This window comes from Amblyraja radiata, chromosome 6 (genome assembly GCF_010909765.2).
Source record: "Amblyraja radiata isolate CabotCenter1 chromosome 6, sAmbRad1.1.pri, whole genome shotgun sequence".
Classification (NCBI taxonomy): domain Eukaryota; kingdom Metazoa; phylum Chordata; class Chondrichthyes; order Rajiformes; family Rajidae; genus Amblyraja; species Amblyraja radiata.
Window position 1 is genome coordinate 9,303,516 of NC_045961.1, and position 20,014 is coordinate 9,323,529.

General features: G+C 46.7%; 1 protein-coding gene across 2 annotated transcripts in view; it reads left to right on the forward strand.

Annotated features, from left to right (window-relative positions):
* Positions 1-200: 200 nt before the first annotated feature.
* rrm1 (ribonucleotide reductase catalytic subunit M1) overlaps positions 201-20,014 on the forward strand; it is a 57,637-nt gene continuing 37,823 nt past the window's right edge. Inside the window, exons 1-2 of one of the 2 annotated variants that reach the window (XM_033022181.1) lie at positions 201-345; positions 19,599-19,687. In XM_033022181.1, the coding sequence (XP_032878072.1) occupies positions 327-345; positions 19,599-19,687 (108 nt within the window). In that variant the 5' untranslated portion in view covers positions 201-326. Of the gene's footprint in view, positions 346-1,293; positions 1,343-19,598; positions 19,688-20,014 lie in introns of those variants that run through there. The other variant, XM_033022182.1, reaches the window with a different exon arrangement.

Here is a 20,014-nt window from a genome sequence, read left to right on the forward strand (position 1 = left end):
TGCTTGAAAATCGAAGAAACTGAGTTTCTCCAGTATTTTTGTCTACCATATAAATATATATAGATATATGAGTGAAATTTGATTGAATGCACAGTGTGTGTTGAAGCAAAACATGGGGATCTGCACAATACTCCGCTCTGGGGTATTTGAGGGGAAACTGCGTATTCGAGTTTCCGGAAAAGCGTAGGTCCCGGCTCCGACAAGTTTTGCGCGCGAAAGTCGATTCAGGCGCGAAGCAGGAGCGGGCACCTCAGGCTCAGGACCCCAGGCCCAGGCTCAGGCCCCACACCCCAACACCCGGCCCGGACACCCCAGCAACAGCCGCCATGTTCGTCATCAAGCGAGGTAGGGGTGCCTCTCCCCGGCTCTGGGCCTGAGGGGGTCTGGGGCTGCATTGGGGTGTGGGGGGAGCATTTGGATACTCCCCATGCCCCTTGCCCTTGATTCCGTTAGCCCCAAGAGCTTAAATCTAACTCTAACTCTAAAACTCTCTCTCAAAATCTCTCTCTCTCTCAATCTATTCAATTCAATTTAAATTCAATTAAAAAACTTTATTGGCATGATAAAAAAACATTGTTATATTGCCAAAGTATAAAACATGACATACATATTTGAAATGCATAAGTATAAATACAAGTATACAGTGCATGGATAGATATGTCCCTGTACATAAACTTGCAATAGTCCGATAGCCCTCTCTCTCAATCTCTCTCAATCGTGTGTGCCGGCTTGAGGGGCCGAATGGCCTACTCCTCCACCGTCATTGTATTCCCCCCTATTTCCTATATTTCTATGTGACCGCCTTCCCCCCTCTCACCTATCCCCTTCCACCTATCTACAATATTTATTCATTGTCATTTGAACCTCAGTGAGGCTCAAACGAAACTCTTGTTTCTACAGCCATACAAACAAAACAATTCCTACAAGACACACAAACATCCCTCCCCCCGGCTTTACATTTCACTCCTCTTATAGACAATAGGTACAGGAGTCGGCCATTCGAGCCAGCACCGCCATTCAATGTGATCATGCCCTCTCTCCTTGTCTGACACCCTTTTGTCATATTTTCCCCTCTCGCCCTTGTCACTTATTCCACCCATCAGCCAATGATCCCCCTTATCTCAACTTTCACTCGCCAGACTTTGGCCAGCCCCATCTCCTTTCCAGCTTCCCCCCCCCCCCCCCCCCAATCAGTCTGAAGTCCCGACCTGGAACTGCGAGAAGCCGTCTGTCTGACTGATTCCACTCCACAGATACTGCCTGCCCAAAGATCATAGCTCCTCTATGATCTTTGATGCTGCCTGCCCAGCTGGGTTCCTCCAGCACGTTGTGTCTATCTTTGGTAAAAGCCAGCATGTGCAGCTAGCTCTTTGTTGCTAATGCTGCAGACTGACAGCACTGACGGCACTGTCTGGGTCTGCATGAGACGGGCATTGATTTTGTCATTGGGCACCACTATAGTGTTGTGGGTTTATCTGTCACTGTGTGTGTGTGTGCGTTGCTGCTACTCTCTTTATACCGTATGTCCCGCCTGTTTTCGGGTTGAAATTGGCGCACAGGCGCCGTGTTGTCAGAGTGGCGGGAAGTTTCCGGCACCGGGCCGAGCTCTGCTCTTACTTTCCGCACGCAGCCTCCGACTGCTCTGCAAACTCCCGCCGCGCCCACCGGCTGCTTCAGGCAGTCCTGGTGCCGGCCAACGATCTCATCCACTGCTCCTGACCGGGCGAATGAAGCTCGAGTTTCTAGCTGGGTCCGATCTGCCAGCAAATGAAAATAACATGCTTTAACTTTGGTCGAACTTAAAGCCTTGACAATGCTTGTTCAAACATAGCTCCTGTGTTATGACTACTGTTCAGACTTTAGTGGACATCATTCCGTTTATTCTATATGTGTACATTCGGCAGCTTGATTGTAATTATGTATATAGTCTACTTTGACTGCTTTATAGACAGACAATATGGGCAGGAGTAGGCCATTCGGCCCTTCGAGCCAGCACTGCCATTCACTGTGATCATGGCTGATCATCCCCAATCTAATTCCTAATTTGAGGAAGGACATTCTTGCTATTGAGGGAGTGCAGCGTAGGTTTTTACCAGGTTAATTCCCCGGATGGCGGGACTGTCATATGCTGAGAGAATGGAGCAGCTGGGCTTGTACACTCTGGAGTTTAGAAGGATGAGAGGAGATCTTATTGAAAGATAAGATTGTTAAGGGTTTGGACACGCTGGAGGCAGGAAACATGTTCCCGATGTTGGGGGAGTCCAGAACCAGGGGCCACAGTTTAAGAATAAGGAGTAAGCCATTTAGAACGGAGACGAGGAAACACTTTTTCTCACAGAGAGTGGTGAGTCTGTGGAATTCTCTGCCTTGGAGGCCGGTTCTCTGGATGCTTTCAAAAGAGAGCTAGATAGGGCTCTTAAAAATAGCGGAGTCAGGGGATATGGGGAGAAGGCAGGAACGGGGTACTGATTTGGGATGATCAGCCATGATCACATTGAGTGGCGGTGCTGGCTAGAAGGGCCAAATGGCCTACTCCTGCACCTATTGTCTATTGTCTATAATCAGTAGCCCGTTCCTGCCTTCTCACCATATCCCCTGACTCCGCTATCTTTAAGAGCTCTAACCCTCGAAAGCATCCAGAGAATTGGCCTCCACTGCCTTCTGAGGCAGAGAATTCACAACCCTCTGTGTGAAAACGTTTTTCCTCATCTCCGTTCTAAATGATTTACCCCTTATTCTTTATAGCAGGGATTGACAGATGTTTGATTAGCAAGGGTGTTGAAGGTTATGGGGCAAAGAGGAGAATGGGATTGAGAGGGATAGACAGATCAGCCATGATCGGATTGTGGAGTAGATTGGCCAAATGGCCTCTTCTGACAAGTAAATGAAAAATGGGGGAGAAAAAGAGCCTGCCTTCCTGGCAACCATCAACTGATGAGCACTGACACTGAAATAAGACAATAAAACCAGTAGAAAAAAAAAAATTTCCGCAGTTGAGACAAGACACTTCTGGATCTTGAGCAAAACAAACTGCTGGAGGAACTCAGCAGGTCACACAGCATTGTCTGAGAACATGAACAGGACATGTTTTGGGTCGGGACCCTTCTTCAGTCTGAAAGGCCCAACCCACACGTTACTACCTATGCTTTCCAGAAATGCTGCTGGACCTGCTGAGTTACTCCAGCAATTAATTTTGTCTTGTTGTAAATCAGCATCTGCAATTCCTTGCAACTACAAGCTGGAGACAGATGGTGAGGAGCCCAGGCTTGGGGATAAGGGGTAGTGTACCTGGAGAGTTGCCTGTTGGTGCCAGCATTGAAGAGGGTGGGAGAGGCATGAGTGAACCAGCGCTCAGACAGCAGGTTGTACGTTTCAATGGCAGCATCAATGTCCCGCTTGTGAATTCCAACAGAGACCCTCATCAGCATGTGTTGGGGACGTTCAGCCACTGGAAAACAGCAAACAGATCAAACCGGTAGCCAAATACCAGTGTATGTATTAAAGCAGGAACCAGACCATTCAGTACCAGAGCCCACTCCAACATTGTAGACACAGTAATGTCAACTCCACATCACCTTCCACCCACCTTTAACACATTACACCAGGGTTCGGCAATCCACAATCCGTACCCCGTTCCTGCCTTCTCCCCACATTCCCTGACTCCGCTATCTTCAAGAGCCCTATCTAGCTCTCTCTTGAAAGTATCCAGAGAACCGGCCTCCCGCCCTCTGAGGCAGAGAATTCCACAGACTCACAACTCTGTGAAAAAGTGTTTCCTCATCTCTGTCCTAAATGGCTTACTCCTTATTCTTAAACTGTGGCCCCTGGTTTGATTTGATTTGATTTGTTTATTTGTTCCGAACAAGTAAAGACATAAATAGGAATAAATAACAACAACAAAATCGAAATAGTCAAACAATTGGACATTCCAGGCAATATTTGCAAAGCAATGAAAAGCATAAAGCAAAATTTAAATGTCCAACACTTTCTTTACAAGCTCGAAAAGGAGTGAGAAGAAGAATAATTTAATTTAATCTCACCCCTTCTCCCTAAACCCTTCTTCCATATTTAATAATTAATTAATTAATCATAATCAAATCCAGCGCGGCCCGCAGCCGGACGCCCGCAGCCCCAGCGCCGCGATGTTGGGAGTCGGCGGCGTCGCAGCGCTGGGATACCAGCGGGGAGCGGGCAATGCCTTACCAGGTCGCCGTGCGGTAAGCTCCGGAGCGCTGTAGCCGCCGACACACAACATGTCGGCGGCCACAGCGGTGCTGGGGCTGCGGGCGTCCGGCCGCGGGCCGCGCTGGATCTGGAGCGCGCAGCAGGGGTAGAGTTGCCGGGGTCGGAGCTACACCCGGCGCCGCCCGCGGCGGGACGCCCGCAGCCCCAGCTGGGAGTCGGCGGCCACAGCGCTCCGGAACTTACTGCACGGCGACCCGGTAAGGCATTGACCGCTCACCGCCTCTCCTACCAGGTAGGGGACTAAGAATTAAAGTTTCCCCCTTCACATAAAAGCCCTCCAAACTAACTGACTAACATTTAAGCAATGATTTACAGATGTTTAAGTGTCTCCCCGGTCTCCGGGGAGGAGGCAGCCGCTACAGTAGTACAGACCTGGGTTGACCGTGGGTCGTTTCGGGTCAAGTTTGGCGCCAAACGCGAGCTTTGGTGTGCAGACGACATCCTGGAAAAAATGGCCGGTTTTCGGAGTTTTTCGGTGTCCGGAACTCCGGATAAAAGGTTGTGCACCTGTACAAGTAATATGTATGAAGTAACCAAAAAACATAAATAAATAATAAATAAAATAATAAATAAACATTAACCCCTGTTTGTCAACCATCCCCTACATCCCTGTACCTTGTGAAAAAAAGTTTTTTGTATGTAATTTTGAACTGGTTCATGTTTGGACATTGCTTTAACTCCACATTCAAACTGTTCCACAATCCCACTCCACAGACCGAAATACAAAAAGTTTTTCTGGTCGTGCGGACTCTTTGTACCTTAAAATTAAATATTCTTCTTAAATTATAACCCCCCACTCGCTCATTGAATAATTTTTGTATATTTCCAGGTAAGTTTTTATTTTTGGCCCTAAACATTATCTGTGCTGTTTTAAATGCAACCAAATCTTCTAATTTTAATAATTTTGACTGTAAGAATAATGGATTAGTGTGACCCAGATACCTGACATTGTGAATAATACGTATTGCTCTTTTTTGCAGAATAGTTAATGAATGTAGCGAACTTTTATAGTTATTGCCCCAGACTTCTGCACAGTAATTTAAATAGGGTAAGATTAGTGAACAGTAGAGAATGCGGAGTGATTTGTGATCCAGAACCTGCAGAACTTTGTGTAATACAGAAATGCTTTTTGACAGTTTGGATTGTACATGTTTAATGTGTGATTTCCAGCTGATTCTATCATCCATTATAACCCCAAGAAATTTATTTTCATGCTCGTTCAATTTCAACCCCATTTATCTTTATATTTGCTTGTGTATTTGTTCTGCAATTACCAAATAACATTATTTTGGTTTTGCTCAAGTTTAATGATATTTTGTTCCTGTCAAACCATGTTTTCAGTTTGCCCATTTCTTTTGTTATTTTGTCCAGTAGTTGTTTTAAATTCTCCCCAGAACAAAAAAATATTTGTGTCGTCTGCAAACAAGACCAGCCTCAAGGCATTGGACACATTACAAATGTCGTTTATATACATGATGAATAGTTTTGGACCCAACACTGACCCCTGGGGGACACCACAAGCAATGTCCAAACATGTAGAACTGTAGCTGCCCAGCTTCACAAACTGTTGCCTGTTACTTAAATAGCTTTTTATCCAATCCAGTACTAGACCTCTGATGCCATACCTTTCTAATTTTTTTAATAAAATATCATGATTGATCGTATCAAATGCTTTCTTTATATCAATAAATAACCCAGCTGCATATAGTTTATTGTCAATAGCGTTTGTGATATCTTCAATTGATTCTATTATTGCAAGTGATGTTGATCTGTTTGATCTGAATCCATATTAATGAAAACATTAGGAGCCATCTTGGTGAACGGCTGCTAGCAGCAGCCGTCCGTCTTAAATTCGTTTTTTTTCTAGTTTTTAGTGAGTCCTGTTTTTTTGTTTGTAGGGGATATGGTCTTTTAATGTGGGGGGGTAGGTGTTACTTTATTTATAGGTCCCTACCTGGTCGGTGTGGCAGCCTTTTTTCCGGGCTGCCCGTCGACCCCTCGTCGTGGCCTACCAGCGGGCTTGGAGCGCCGTTTCTTGGCGGGAACCACCCAGCACCTCGGCCTGCGTGGCGGCACTGCATTGGAGCGCTGGAGCGCTGGAGCGGAGCGGAGCGGGCGATGCCTTGCCTGGGTCGCCGCGCTGGAGCTCTGGCGAGCTGGACCGCCGTGAGCAACATCTCCGGGCTGCGGGTTTGCGGAGCGGAGAGGCGGCGTGCGTAGAGGCGGCAAGGCGGCAGTGAGGAGAGCGGTCGCCGACTTTTTCATCTGGAGCCTAGGAGCGCCAAACCGGCGCGGCCTTGTCGGCTTCGGCAGCCGCGGGCTCCAACCAAGAAGCGGCCGTTCCAAGTGGCCCAGCCGCCGAAAGGACTCTCCCGACGCCGGGGCAAGACCACCCGGTGAGAACGGCCAGGGACATCGGGCCTCCGTAGAGGCAACTGCGGTGGCCCCAATAGGCCTGACTTTGGGGTGAACATGGGGTGGGGACTGGACATTGTGCCTTCCTCCACAGTGCTATCCACTGTGGGGGGATGATTTTTTTTTTTTTGTCTAACTGTAGTCTTGTAGGTCTGTGTCCAAGATGGCTGCCGTGAAGGGAGAGTGGACGCTGGCACGAATTGGTTGCCGCTGCTCTCTCTTCACACTGTGTTTTTGATTTTCTGTTTTTGGATTGAATTCTGTTTTTAATTTGTGTCATTGTGATGTCTTTAATTACTTGTTTTACTCCGATTATATGTTTTTATTCCGATTACTATGTAAGGTGTCCTTGGGATTTTGTATGAAAGGCGCCCATTAAATATAAAATTTATTATTATTATTATATTGGTTCTGGACTCCACCAACATCGGGAACATGTTTCTTGCCTCTAGCATGTTCAAACCCTTAATAATCTTATATGTTTCAATAAGATAGCCTCTCATCCTTCTAAATTCTAGAGTGTACAAGCCCAGCCGCTCCATTCTCTCAGCGTATGTCAGTCCCGCCATCCCGGGAATTAACCTTGTAAACCTACGCTGCACTCGCTCATTAGCAAGAATGTCCTTCCTCAAATTTGGAGACCAAAACTGTACACAATATTCCAGGTGTGGTCTCACTAGGGCCTTGTACAACTGCAAAAGGACCTCTTTGCTCCTATACTCAACTCCTCTTGTTATGAAGGCCAACATGCCATTCGCATAGCTGCCAAGTAGTACGGGTTTTCCGTATTTCGTACGGAAATACGATAAGAATACGGAAATACGGATTTAAAAAAAAAAACGACCATGGATAATCGTAACGAGTCACCGCTGCACCGGCCATGTTGCAGCAAAATAGCCTTGGAAATTTACATTTTTAAAAAGCTCGGGTTTAATGAGTACTGCAGAAAGATTGGAGTCGTTTATCACTTAATTCCTCTGAGACGAAAACGATTTGTTAACTACCACTGTTAGCGCTTGTTAACTGCCAGTAGTTGACACGTTGTTATACAATGTATCACCAATACATGGATATGCATTTCTCAGAAAATATAATTGTGTTTTGACCTTTCGCAAGTATTACTGATGCCGCGTTCCTTTGAGTAAAATTCATGGGAGAATTTCTTAAAATTCGCTGTCATTAAGGGCTCCGGACCGCGAGCACGGGCTTCTTGCTGGCGTGCAGGTACAGTCCCTCATTCATAGTAATTTTTACCTGTCATTTAGGGATGTTATATGAATAATTATTTTTGTTAGTTTATCAAATGTTTATGTATGTTTTTGTTAGTTTGTGAAAAGTTTGTTCTCTCTCTCCCCCTCTCCCCCCTCCCTCTCTCTTCCTCTTCTCCCCCCCCCCCCCTTCAAGGTTAGTACTTCTGTTTGCCTTTATTTGCTTCAGTTTATTTAGTGTTATTTATCACGTTGTGGTTGTAGCTTTTGAAAGATTTAAACGGGTATCGGATTCTTTAAATTCATAGCGTCGCCTGGCTATCTTTCACTACTTGACTCGTGCTCGTGAGATATGATTTCAGAATGCTCAGATGATTTCTAATGCGTTCATTGCACCGAGCGCCAAATCCCTTCAGCTGTACCTGCATCTGAAGCTACGGGTGGATTAGTAGACCTTGAAGAGGCATTGACACTTTGTTTTTATGTAGAGGCGTAATAGAGGTAAGGTATGTGATTTGAGAGTAAGTATCGTCTGCGGGGTAAAAAAAAGTACGACTAACTCGACACTGCTGCTAATGGCGTCCACATCTACATCTACAGATCACTGACTGAATGTTACAGACGTCCTGACTGAAAATTACACCCTTCCGATCAATTATCTTAGGATAAGCCTTTCTAGAGAACATGCTACTTTTTGCTTCGCCCATTTTCAAAATATAGAATTTGAATTTGGCGTTTGATTGGTACAAGGAGACTACAAAGCTCATAATATCTTTTTTTTACACTGTAACTTTCTACATTTCTACTTTTGGGTATGTATGTGGCAATTATGGCTGATGGAATTTTTTCCCACACTACTATATATTCGTAACAACATTTAAATACGTGACATTTTCGATCTTTCCCAACCCCATGAAAAATGTGTGAAGAAGGGACCCGACCCTAAATGTCGTCCAGCCATTCCCTCCATAGATAGACGCAAAATGCTGGAGTAACTCAGCGGGTCAGGTAGCATCTCTGGAGAGAAGGAATAGGTGACGTTTTGGGTCAAGACCCTTCTTCGGACCCTCCATAGATCCAGCCTGACCTGCTGAGTTCTCCAACTCTTTGTTTTGCTCTTAAAATAAAACCTTGGTCCGCTGAAGAACCAACACGATAGACCACTGTGGAAGTGCAAGTTTTGCTGTACACTTCATACTGTAGAACATCATAATACACCCTGAGTGAATTCATGGAGTTAGATGTTTTTTTCAATCTGTTGTCGAGAATTAATCGATACCCACCCTATCTACCTAATTTCAGCTTTATTGTATGAAACGTTCATAAATGCCGCAGCGTAGATGTCGTTTACAATTATCCATAGTGTGTGATTTCAATAGCTACTGTTTCCAACTCCGACCAGATGTCACATCAGGTTCAGATTTACATATAAATAAAAGTCCCGCTCCAGATTTAAACAGAGCGCTCTCAGTTTAACGCATGGGAATTTAAACAAAGAGCTGTCGGCTGCAGCGCTATGGGAATGTAGCGCTACTGGCTGGAACGCTACGGGCTTTACACACAGTGCTATGGCTACAGCGCTACGGGTCACAGACTGTTCGGGCTATTGGCCCTGACCTTACTCTCTTATCCCTTCTTGAACTTGCCTTCCCATTAATTCGGGAATCTTTTGTAACTTTTCTTGCACTCGCTTTCCCTTTACCTCCATCTTTATACTCCCAATTTGTCCATCCCTCCACCACATTATTTAGTTTAAACCTACACGTGTAGTCCTAGCAAACCTGCCTGCCCCTCCTGGACACATTTTATCTGTTTTGTAGTAAATGCCTACTATTTTCTGTGTGCTTAAGCAAAGCAAGAATTTCATTGTCCTATACAGGGACACATGACAATAAACTCACTTGAACTTAAACTTGAGTTAAGGTGTAACCTGGCCCTTTTGTACAGGTCACCCCTAACCCAGAAGAGACCCCAGTGGTCTATAAAGCTAAATCCTTGCTCCCTGCACCAGCCACCCCCCCCCCCCCCAGCCACACATTCAGATCCCCTATCTCCCTGTTCCTGCCCTCACTAGCACGAGGTACTAGAAGCAATCCAGAGATAACCACCCTAGAAGTCCTGCTTTTCAGTCTTCTTCGTAACTCTCTAAATTCACGTTGCAGAACCTCCTTCCTCTTCTTCCTGATGTTGTTTGTGCCCACGTGCACAACTACTGCCGATTGTTCACCTTCCCTCTCGAGGAAATGTATCATCCTCGATAACAATCAGCACGGGAGCACCTCAAGGCTGCGTGCTCAACCCCCTGCTTTACTCGCCCTATACTCATGACTGTGTAGCTGGACATAGTGTGAACTCCATCATCAAGTTCGCCGACGACACCACTGATGGTGGAAAGGGTCAAGAACTTCAAATTCCTGGGCGTGCATATTTCTGAAGATCTTTCCTGGTCCCAGCACACTGATGCAATCATAAAGAAGGCACATCAGCGCCTCTACTTCCTGAGAAGATTACAGAGAGTCGGTATGTTAAGGAGGATTCTCTCGAACTTCTACAGGTGCACAGTAGAGAGCATGCTGACCGGTTGCATTGTGGCTTGGTTCGGCAACTTGAACGTCCATGAGCGGAAAATAATGCAGAAAGTTTTGACCACTGCCCAGTCCATCATTGGCTCTGACCTCCCCACCATTGAAGGGATCTATCGCAGTCGCTGCCTCAAAGGCTGTCAACATCATCAAAGACCCACACCATCATCAAAGACACACACACAGGGAGGAGGAGCCATCTTGGTGAACGGCTGCTAGCCAGCAGCCGTCCGTTTTAAATCCGTTTTTTTAATAGTTTTTAGTGAGTCCTGTTTTTTGTTTGTAGGGGATATGGTCTTTTTAATGTGGGGGGTAGGTGTAAACTTAATTTCTAGGTCCCTACCTGGTCGGTGTGGCAGCCTTTTCTCCGGGCTGCCCGTCGACTCGTCCTCGTGGCCTACCTGCGGGCTTGGAGCGCCGTTTCCTGGCGGGAACCGCCCAGCACCTCGGCCTCGGCACAGCATTGGAGCGCTGGAGCGGAGCGGGCGATCCCTTGCCTGGGTCGCCGCGCTGGAGCGACGCGCTGGAGCTTGGCGAGCTGGACCGCCGAGAGCAACAACTCCGGGCTGCGGGTCTGCGGAGCGGAGTGGGCGGCGCCGACTTTGTCATCGGGAGCCTGGGAGCTCCAAACCGGCGCGGCCTTGTCGGCTTCGGCAGCCGCGGGCTCCAACCAGGAAGCGGCCGTTCCAGGTGGCCCAGCCGCCGAAAGGACTCTCCCGACGCCGGGGCAAGACCACCCGGTGAGAACGGCCAGGGACATCGGGCCTCCGTAGAGGCAATTGCGGTGGCCTCAATAGGCCTGACTTTGGGGTGAACATGGGGTGGGGACTGGACATTGTGCCTTCCTCCACAGTGGTATCCATTGTGGGGGGATGATTTTTTTGTCTAATTGTAGTCTTGTAGGTCTGTGTCCAAGATGGCTGCCGTGAAGAGAGAGTGGATGCTGGCGCGCTTTGGCTGCCGCTGCTCCCTCTTCATACTGTGTTTTTGATTTTCTGTTTTTGGATTGAATCCTGTTTTTAATTTGTGTCTCTGTGATGTCTTTATTACTTGTTTTATTCCGATTATATGTTATTCCGATATACTATGTAAGGTGTCCTTGAGATGTTTGAAAGGCGCCCATTAAATAAAATTTATTATTATTATTATTATCCTGACCACATACTCATCTCTCCGCTGCCGGTTTTGGCGATCTGTGCTGCGATTTCCGAGAGAACGCCGCCACCTACGGCCGTCACTTTTGGCCACCCCCCTCCGCCGCATGGGTGCCGAGGTTTTTTCCAGTCGATGAAAAATGACAGAGATATTAATAATTTTACAAAATTCCCCATTCTCTCTGCTGCCCCCGCTGGCGGCAGGGGGGATGGACTATAAAACCAGGAAGTGGTGTGCCTCAATTAGTCTGCAAGCTGGAGGAAGGCAGATGGTCACGTTTCTCTGAGCTGTGAATAACACTGAACACATGTGCACACAACTGTGAGTAAGTACCCTTAATGTGGTTTGAAAATGAAAATATGGTTAAAGTAAAAAAAGCACTGCCTGCAAATGGTTGTTTGGGTTGAAATAAAAAGGCACTCTCTCTCCCCCCCCTCTACTCTCCTCTCCTCTCCCCCCCCCTCTCCCCCCCCCCCCCCTCCCTCCCCCCCCTCTCCTCTCTTCCCCCTCTCCTCTCTTCCCCCTCTCCTCTCTACCCCCTCCTCTCTCCCCCCCTCTCTCCCCCCCCCTCTCCTCACTCCCCCCCCTCCCCTCTCCCCCCCTCCCCTCTCCTCCCCCCTCTCCTCTCCTCCCCCCTCTCCTCTCCCCCCCTCCTCTCCTCTCCCCCCCCTCTCCTCTCCCCCCCTCTCCTCTCCCCCCTCTCCTCTCCCCCCTCTCCTCTCCCCCCCTCTCCTCTCCTCTCCACTCCCCCCTCTCTCCGCTCATTTTCTCCCCCTCCATCCCCTCCCCCACCGTCCCTCCCCTAAACCCCCCTCCCCACACCCCTACCCCCTTCCATCCACCCCCCTCCCCCTCCCTGCTCCCCACCTCTCCCCCTCCCCTCACCTCACCCCCCTCTCAACACACCCCCTCACTCCACCCTCTCCCTCTCCACTCCACCCCTCTCCTCTCCCCCCCTCCTCTCCCCCCCTCTCTCTTTCTCCCCTCTTTTTCTCCAACTCCTCCCCTCCATCCCCTCCCCCACCGTCCCTCCCCTAAACCCCCCTCCCCTCCACACACCCCTACCCCTTTCCTTCCACCCCCCTCCCCCTCCCTGCTCCCCCTCTCCCCCCCTCCCCTCACCTCTCCCCCTCCCCTCACCTCTCCCCCTCACCTCTCCCCCCCCCCCACTCCCCCCCTCCCCTCACCTCTCCCCCTCCCCTCACCTCTCCCCCTCCCCTCACCTCTCCCCCTCCCCTCTCCCCCCCCCTCTCCCCCCCCTCCCCTCACCTCTCCCCCTCACCTCTCCCCCCCCTCCCCTCCCCTCTCTCTCTCCTCCCCTCCACCCCCACCTTTCCCCTCTCACCCATCCTCCCTCTTCTCCTCGCCACCCCCTCTCCCTCTTGCCCCTCTCTCTGTGTCTCTGCCCCATCTCTCTCTGCCCTCACTCTCTACCCCCCCTCCCCCTCTCTCTAGATGTGACTGCAAGTTGGGGGCTATGCGTCAGTAGATAGGGTGGTTATGGGGTAAAAGGAGCAAATTAATAATATTAATATAATATCAAGGGGGGGTAATTAGCGTGAGTGCGGGGGGGGGGGGGTAGTTAGTGTGTGTGACGCTGCAATAAATAAGGTCTATGGTATATAAACACACTGAACTTTTATCTCCTGTTCTGTATTATGTTTACATATTCTGTTGTGCTGCAGCAAGCAAGATTTCATTGTCCTATCTAGGACACATAACAATAAAACTCTCTTGACTTGACTCTGACGTCGGTCTGTGATATCTTTACCTGGCACCATGGAATCAACAGACCATCCTCGAGTCTTAGCTGCCGCCACAGAATCTCCGCTCTGTACCTCGTACAATGGAGTCACCCACTGCTATAGCTCTGCCTGACGTCAGTCTCGCCGGTCAAGTCTCATCGCCTGGGTTGGAGCCACCGACCTGTCCACCTGCCGCACTGGAAGCGTTGTCTGCCCTGACAGCTCCCAAAAGGGTGTACCTGTTTTCATTAGGTACAGCCACCGGGGTCTCCTGCACTCCACACTTATTCCTCGTTCTCACAGTCAACCTCCTTCGCTCTTCCTCTAGCCTTGGCGTAACAACCTCATTGTAGGTCTGATCCACAAAACTCTCGTTATCCCGGATGGCCCCAAGGTCATCCAGCTGCTTCTCCAGTGCCCCCAACACACTCCTTCAGGAGCTGAACCAGGACACACTTACCACAGTTGTAGCAGCCAGAGGCACCATCACTGTCCCTGGCCTCCCACATCCTGCAAGCAACACACTGAATCAGCTTACCCATCATGTCTTCACCGCGTCCCGTCCTCTCCAACTTTTGGCATAGTCTCCGCTCCAAAGACTCGCACTTCCCTCACAAGGCCGCTCCCCCACTGGCTGCTCCCCTAGGGCAACCTTGCTTATATTGCCTAATTAATTGCCTTATTTGCCAATTTAACAATTAAATTCCTCAATTAATCCCTGCATTCCACCCGCTGCCGATCTTGAAGGCATGTGCACTAGGCTGGTTTCACCCGTTTTTTTCTACTTTCCCTCTGACTGACCGACTTCCAGACAATCTAGACAATAACAAGCTTTTCACTGTACCTCGGTATATGGCAATAAACTAAACTGTTGTTCATAAACTACGTTTCAGTAAACAAAAGTACATATTATAGATATTCAGGTTATTTGTGATTGGGTAGGGGACAGTCAGTATTGGGGCAGAATGGATTCATTAATAAAAAGAGTAAAGGCCACCAGCCATTTATACACGGCTTGCCTTGCCAGAGGCACCGTCACTGTCCCTGGCCTCCCACCCCAGCAAGCAACACACTGAATCAGCTTACCCGCCATTGTCTTTACCGCGTTCCGTCCTCTCCAACTTTTGGCGTAGTTTTCTCTCCGCAGACACTCGCGCTTCCCTCACAAGGCCGCTCCCCTAGAGCAAACTTGTTTATGTTGGCTAGTTCATTGTCTAATTTGCCTAATTTAACAATGAAGTTACTCAGTTACTCCCTGCACTCCACCCGCTGCCGACGTGGCCGGTTTTATGCTCTCGGCTGGTGGCGCTCGATCAGCTAAACGACTTCCGGCTAATTTAAGCTCTGACTGCTTCCGGGTTCACGGCAACGTGGCAACCAACTAAACTTGTACATAAGGTACACAAAATTGCTGGAGGAACTCAGCGGGTGCAGCAGCATCTATGGAGCTGTACATATTCAAAAGTACATATTATAGATAGTCAGATTAATTGTGATTGAGAAGGGGACAGTCAGTACTGGGGCAGAATGGATTCATTAGCAAATGGCCACCAGCCATTTATACACGGCTTGCCTCTTTCTTCTGAGTCTGACTGCTCGTTCTAGTCTCCTTGCAATGAGAAGCATCTTCTCTAAGAATTTAGCACGATCGAAAAAAATTCCTTTCCAAATTTTTGAGTGTAGGTGTATAGGTGTGGTCTACTCCTTGTATATCAAACTGTATCTCACACCCAATCTTTGAAATTGTTGCTCTAATTTCTCAATGACAAACGCATTTGTGGTAAGGAAGCCAAACCTGTAATATATTCCAGGTGCAGTCCCGCTGAGACCTTGTGCGGCGGCAGCAGCTGAACAAATCAATGAATGGTAGTACATTTTGGTAACAAATAGGTATAAAAATTGAGCATTCTTGAAGTATAAATATGCCAATTAGCAAACCTTGCGTAATGTATTGGAAAATATGTCAGAAATAGGAATAGGCAATTCTGCCATTAAAAAAAAACCTATCTGTATTTTTACCTATGTGGATGACATTATATTGCACCTGCAACATCTCTTCCTGTTTACTTGTATATATTCTCTGAAGACAAATTTTGTATCATCAAACCTGGATATGTTACCCTTGTTCCCTTACGGTGAGCAGCAGGGGCCCTAGTACTGATCCCTATGGCACTCTTGGTTTCCTTTCATTAATCCACGTTGACTGCGTAGAAACCATAATTGTTTTCCAAATAGTCTGCCTCTTCCTTAAAAATAATTTTCCAAAAAAATAAACTAAACTCAAAATGTTGAAATCTATTTTTAAGGAATAGAAGATTTTATTTCTATACCACTGTTAAGCTAATTGGCTTATAGCTCCTTGCTATAACTCTCATGCTCTTTTCTGATGGCGTTAGTTTTTCTACCTTCTAACCCGTGAGAGTGCAGTAGAGGTTTACCAGAATGCTACTATAAATAATTCTGAAGGTATTATTTATAGAGACAGGTTGGACAAACTTGGTTTGTTTTCTCTGGAAGGTCCAATTCTATACGGCCATCGTAGAGTCTGTCCTAACCTTCTCCATCATGGTCTGGTTAGGCACAGCCACCAAGCACGACATCAGCTGAGAAGGTTGTTGGCTGCAACCCCCCCCCCCCATTGACGAAATGTACACTGCAAGGGACAGGAAGGGAGCGTGTAAAATCATCTCTAACCCCCTCACGCCCTGGCCACGAACACATATAAGATTGTTAAGGGCTTGATCACGCTAGAGGCAGAAAACATGTTCCTGATGTTGGGAGAATACAGAACCAGGGGCCACAGTTTTAGAATAAGGAGTAAACCATTTAGAACGGAGACGAGGAAACACTTTTTCTCACAGAGAGTGGTGAGTCTGGAATTCTCTGCCTCAGAGGGCAGTAGTGGCCGGTTCTCTGGATGCTTTCAAGAGAGAGCTAGATAGGGCTCTTAAATTATAGCTGAGTCTGGAGATATGGGGAGAAGGCAGGAACGGGGTACTGATTGGGGATGATCAGCCATGATCACATTGAATGGCGGTGCAGGCTCGAAGGGCCGAATGGCCTACTCCTGCACCTATTGTCTATGTAATTCTCAGTAATTCCCACAACATCATACTTGCCAATTTCTAACAGCATCAAGCTCGTCCACTTTATTATTTCTTACACTTCGCGCATTCATATACACTTTGACCTCCGTATTCGCGTCCCCCCTCGCACCGCTCGCAATTGGCCCTGACCTTACTCTTTTATCCCTTTTCGAACTTTCCTTCCCATTAATTTGAGAATCTTTTGTAATTTTTCCTGTACTCACTTCCCCTTCAACTCCATCTTTATACTCCCAATTTGTCAATCCCTCCCTACCAACTATTTAGTTTAAACTCATACGTGTAGCCCTAGCAAACCTTCCTGCCAGAACGTTGGTCCCCCTCCAGTTAAGGTGTAACCCGTCCCTTTTGTACAGGTCACCCCTACCCCAGAAGAGATCCCAGTGGTCTATAAATCTAAATCATTTTTATTTATTAGAAGTACAGTAAGTTACAGTAGTACAAGCCACATATATCTTATTACATTTATTGTACCCCTTCATTTTTTAAGCTTTAAGGAAAGATAGAAATAAAGAAAGTAAAGAAAGAGAGATAGTCGTGTTAGTGTGAAAGAGTGATCAAAAAGAAAAACCCGTTAAACAAAGAATTAGAGAAGAAAGTTAAGAAATAGGCCATAGAAAAGAAAAAGAAACACAAGCTCTATTATATATACCGCGCAAAAAGGGATATACCAACTTCATATTTTTCATCCCCCCTTACCAGAACCTGTCACCATTTCTTTTTTAAAGTACGGTTGCACCTTATACTTGTAGTAAGTCGACAAATGCAGACCATGTCTTTTGGAAGTGGTCTGATTTGCCTGCAAGGAGGAGTCTCATATCTTCCAGGTGTAATGTTTCAAACATATTTGAGATCCACATATTTATTGTTGGAATAGGAGCGTTTTTCCAGAATTTAAGTATAAGCTTTTTTCCTGTTATTAACCCATTATCAAATAAATTCCTTTGAAATACATTTAGTTCAGGGCTACCTTCCATTGTTCCAAAGATAATCCATTCTGCTTTTGGTATCAGTTTTATTTGAAATAATTTTGTGAAGATTTCAAAAATTTCAGTCCAGAATTTTTGAATTTTTATACAAAAAACAAATGAGTGCGCTATAGTAGCTTCTTGAGAATGGCATTTATCACAAATAGGTGAGACGTTAGGTTTTTGAATAGTATAATCTATGTAAGATTTTAAATTGAATTAGAATGCGTCTTACGTTAATCGAGCATTTATGCTCATATTAGTAAATGTTTATCCCAGCTCTCTTTTGAAAATTTTATCGCTAGTTCTTGTTCCCAGTCTCTTCTAATACCGTTGGTTGATGGTATTTCTATATTTAGAATGATATTATACAAGTATGATATTACATTTGCTGATTCGGCCTTTGTCTTCATTGCTTCGTCCAGTAAATCTGGTGGCATATTATAATAATCTTGTGTATATTTTTTCAAATAATCACATATTTGAAAATATTTAAAATAATGATTATTTCTCAGATTATATTTTAATTGTAAATGTTGGAATGATAATAATTTTCCAGTTTCATACAAGTCTCCGAGCGTTTTAATTCCTATTCTTTCTGGATTGAAATTTTTGAAGTGAATAAAATGTATTGATGCAGTGCAATGCAATGTATTGATGCTGCAAGGCAGTGCAGTAGATGTGATTTATATGGATACCAGTAAAGCCTTGGACACTGTCCCACATAGTACATAAGGTTGGGGTCTATGGAGCTGGGGAAGTTGGCAAATTGCAGCCAGACTACACCTGGGGGACAACTGAGAGTTGAGTAGCTGGAATGTACTGGTGATAGCACTCACTAATGGTGCTTGTGTCTAGATAGTCAAGGAGAGACAGAGTGTTGGAATACCTCTGGGTGAGGCAGCATCCCTGGGGAACACGGATAGGTGATGTGATGATAGGTGATGTTGGGATCCTTTTTCAGACTGAGTTGTCTGGCCAATCACTTGAAATTACCAGGGCACAAGACTCTGGGCCAAGTGCTGGTGGGATTATTAGAGATGAATGCCCACCAGTCAGTGTGGATATGATGCGTAGAAAGGCACTGCAGATGCTGGTTTACACCCAAGGTAGACGCAATGCTGGAGTAACTCGGCAGGACAGGCTGCATCGCTAGAGAGAAGGAATGCATAACGTTTCGTGTCGAGATCCTTCAGACTGGAGAAGGGTCTTGACCCGAAGCGTCACCCACTTCTCCCCAGAGATACTGCCTGCCGTGCTGAGTTACCCCAGCATCTCGTGTCAGTCGTCAGTGTGGATATAATGTTGGGATGACTGTGGTTCCATGCTGAATAACTGCTTCACATTGTGTAAGTGCAAGATTAATGCGTACAGTTTTGATCTCCTAATCTGAGGAAAGACATTCTTGCCATAGAGGGAGTACAGAGAAGGTTCACCAGACTGATTCCTGGGATGGCAGGACTTTCATATGAAGAAAGACTGGATAGACTCAGCTTGTACTCGCTAGAATTTAGAAGATTGAGGGGGGATCTTATAGAAACTTACAAAATTCTTAAGGGGTTGGACAGGCTGGATGCAGGAAGATTGTTCCCGATGTTGGGGAAGTCTAGAACACGGGGTCACAGTTTAAGGATAAGGGGGAAATCTTTTAGGACTGAGATGAGAGAAACATTTTTCACACAGAGAGTGGTGAATCTGGAATTCTCTGCCACAGAAGGTAGTTGAGGCCAGTTCATTGGCTATATTTAAGAGAGAGTTAGATGTGGCCCTTGTGGCTAAAGGGATCAGGGGGTATGGAGAGAAGGCAGGTACAGGATACTGAGTTGGATCTTCTTCTTCTTTCGTGTCCATCTTTCATGTTTCAAATGTTGACCTCACTGTCATCGTCCGTCCTGAAAAGGACGCAAGCTTCCGGCGACAATCAGTGGGAGCCATCACTTGTTGCAGTAGATGATGGTGATAGCAGAATTAGCTCGGGATACTTCCAGTTTCCAGCCCCGCGACGTGGACGCTTCTGCTATGGGGCCACTGAGTTGGATGATCAGCCATGATCACATTGAATGGCGGTGCAGGCTCGAAGGGCCGAATGGCCTACTCCTGCACCTATTTTCTATGTTTCTATGTAAGATGTGACCTGCCAAGGAAGGTAACGTTAACCTGTGGTGTTGTTTTGCAGATGGTCGCCAGGAGAGAGTCATGTTTGACAAGATTACCTCGCGAATCCAGAAGCTGTGTTATGGTCTGAACCCTGAGTTCGTAGATCCAGTAAGTGGTTGATTATGCTCATGAATGTCTGCTGCGATTGGCCAGCAACCAGTTCCCAAATCGAATCCATTTCATAAACGTGAACTCTATGTCTGTGATTTACAGGATAATTATCAGTTTTCTAAACCATTGGGAAAGCCAGCTCCATGTCCTTGTTGCAGTCTCTGCAGCGTGCCAAAGTGCTTTGCCGTTATTGAAGCCCATTTTGTAGTCAGTGTAAAAGGTTGAAGTGAAACTCTGCCATCTGCAGCTGATCTAGTGCCAAGCATGGCCGTGATCCAATAGCAGTGTCCTTACTTGGAGGAGTTAACTCTGGAAATGTGATAG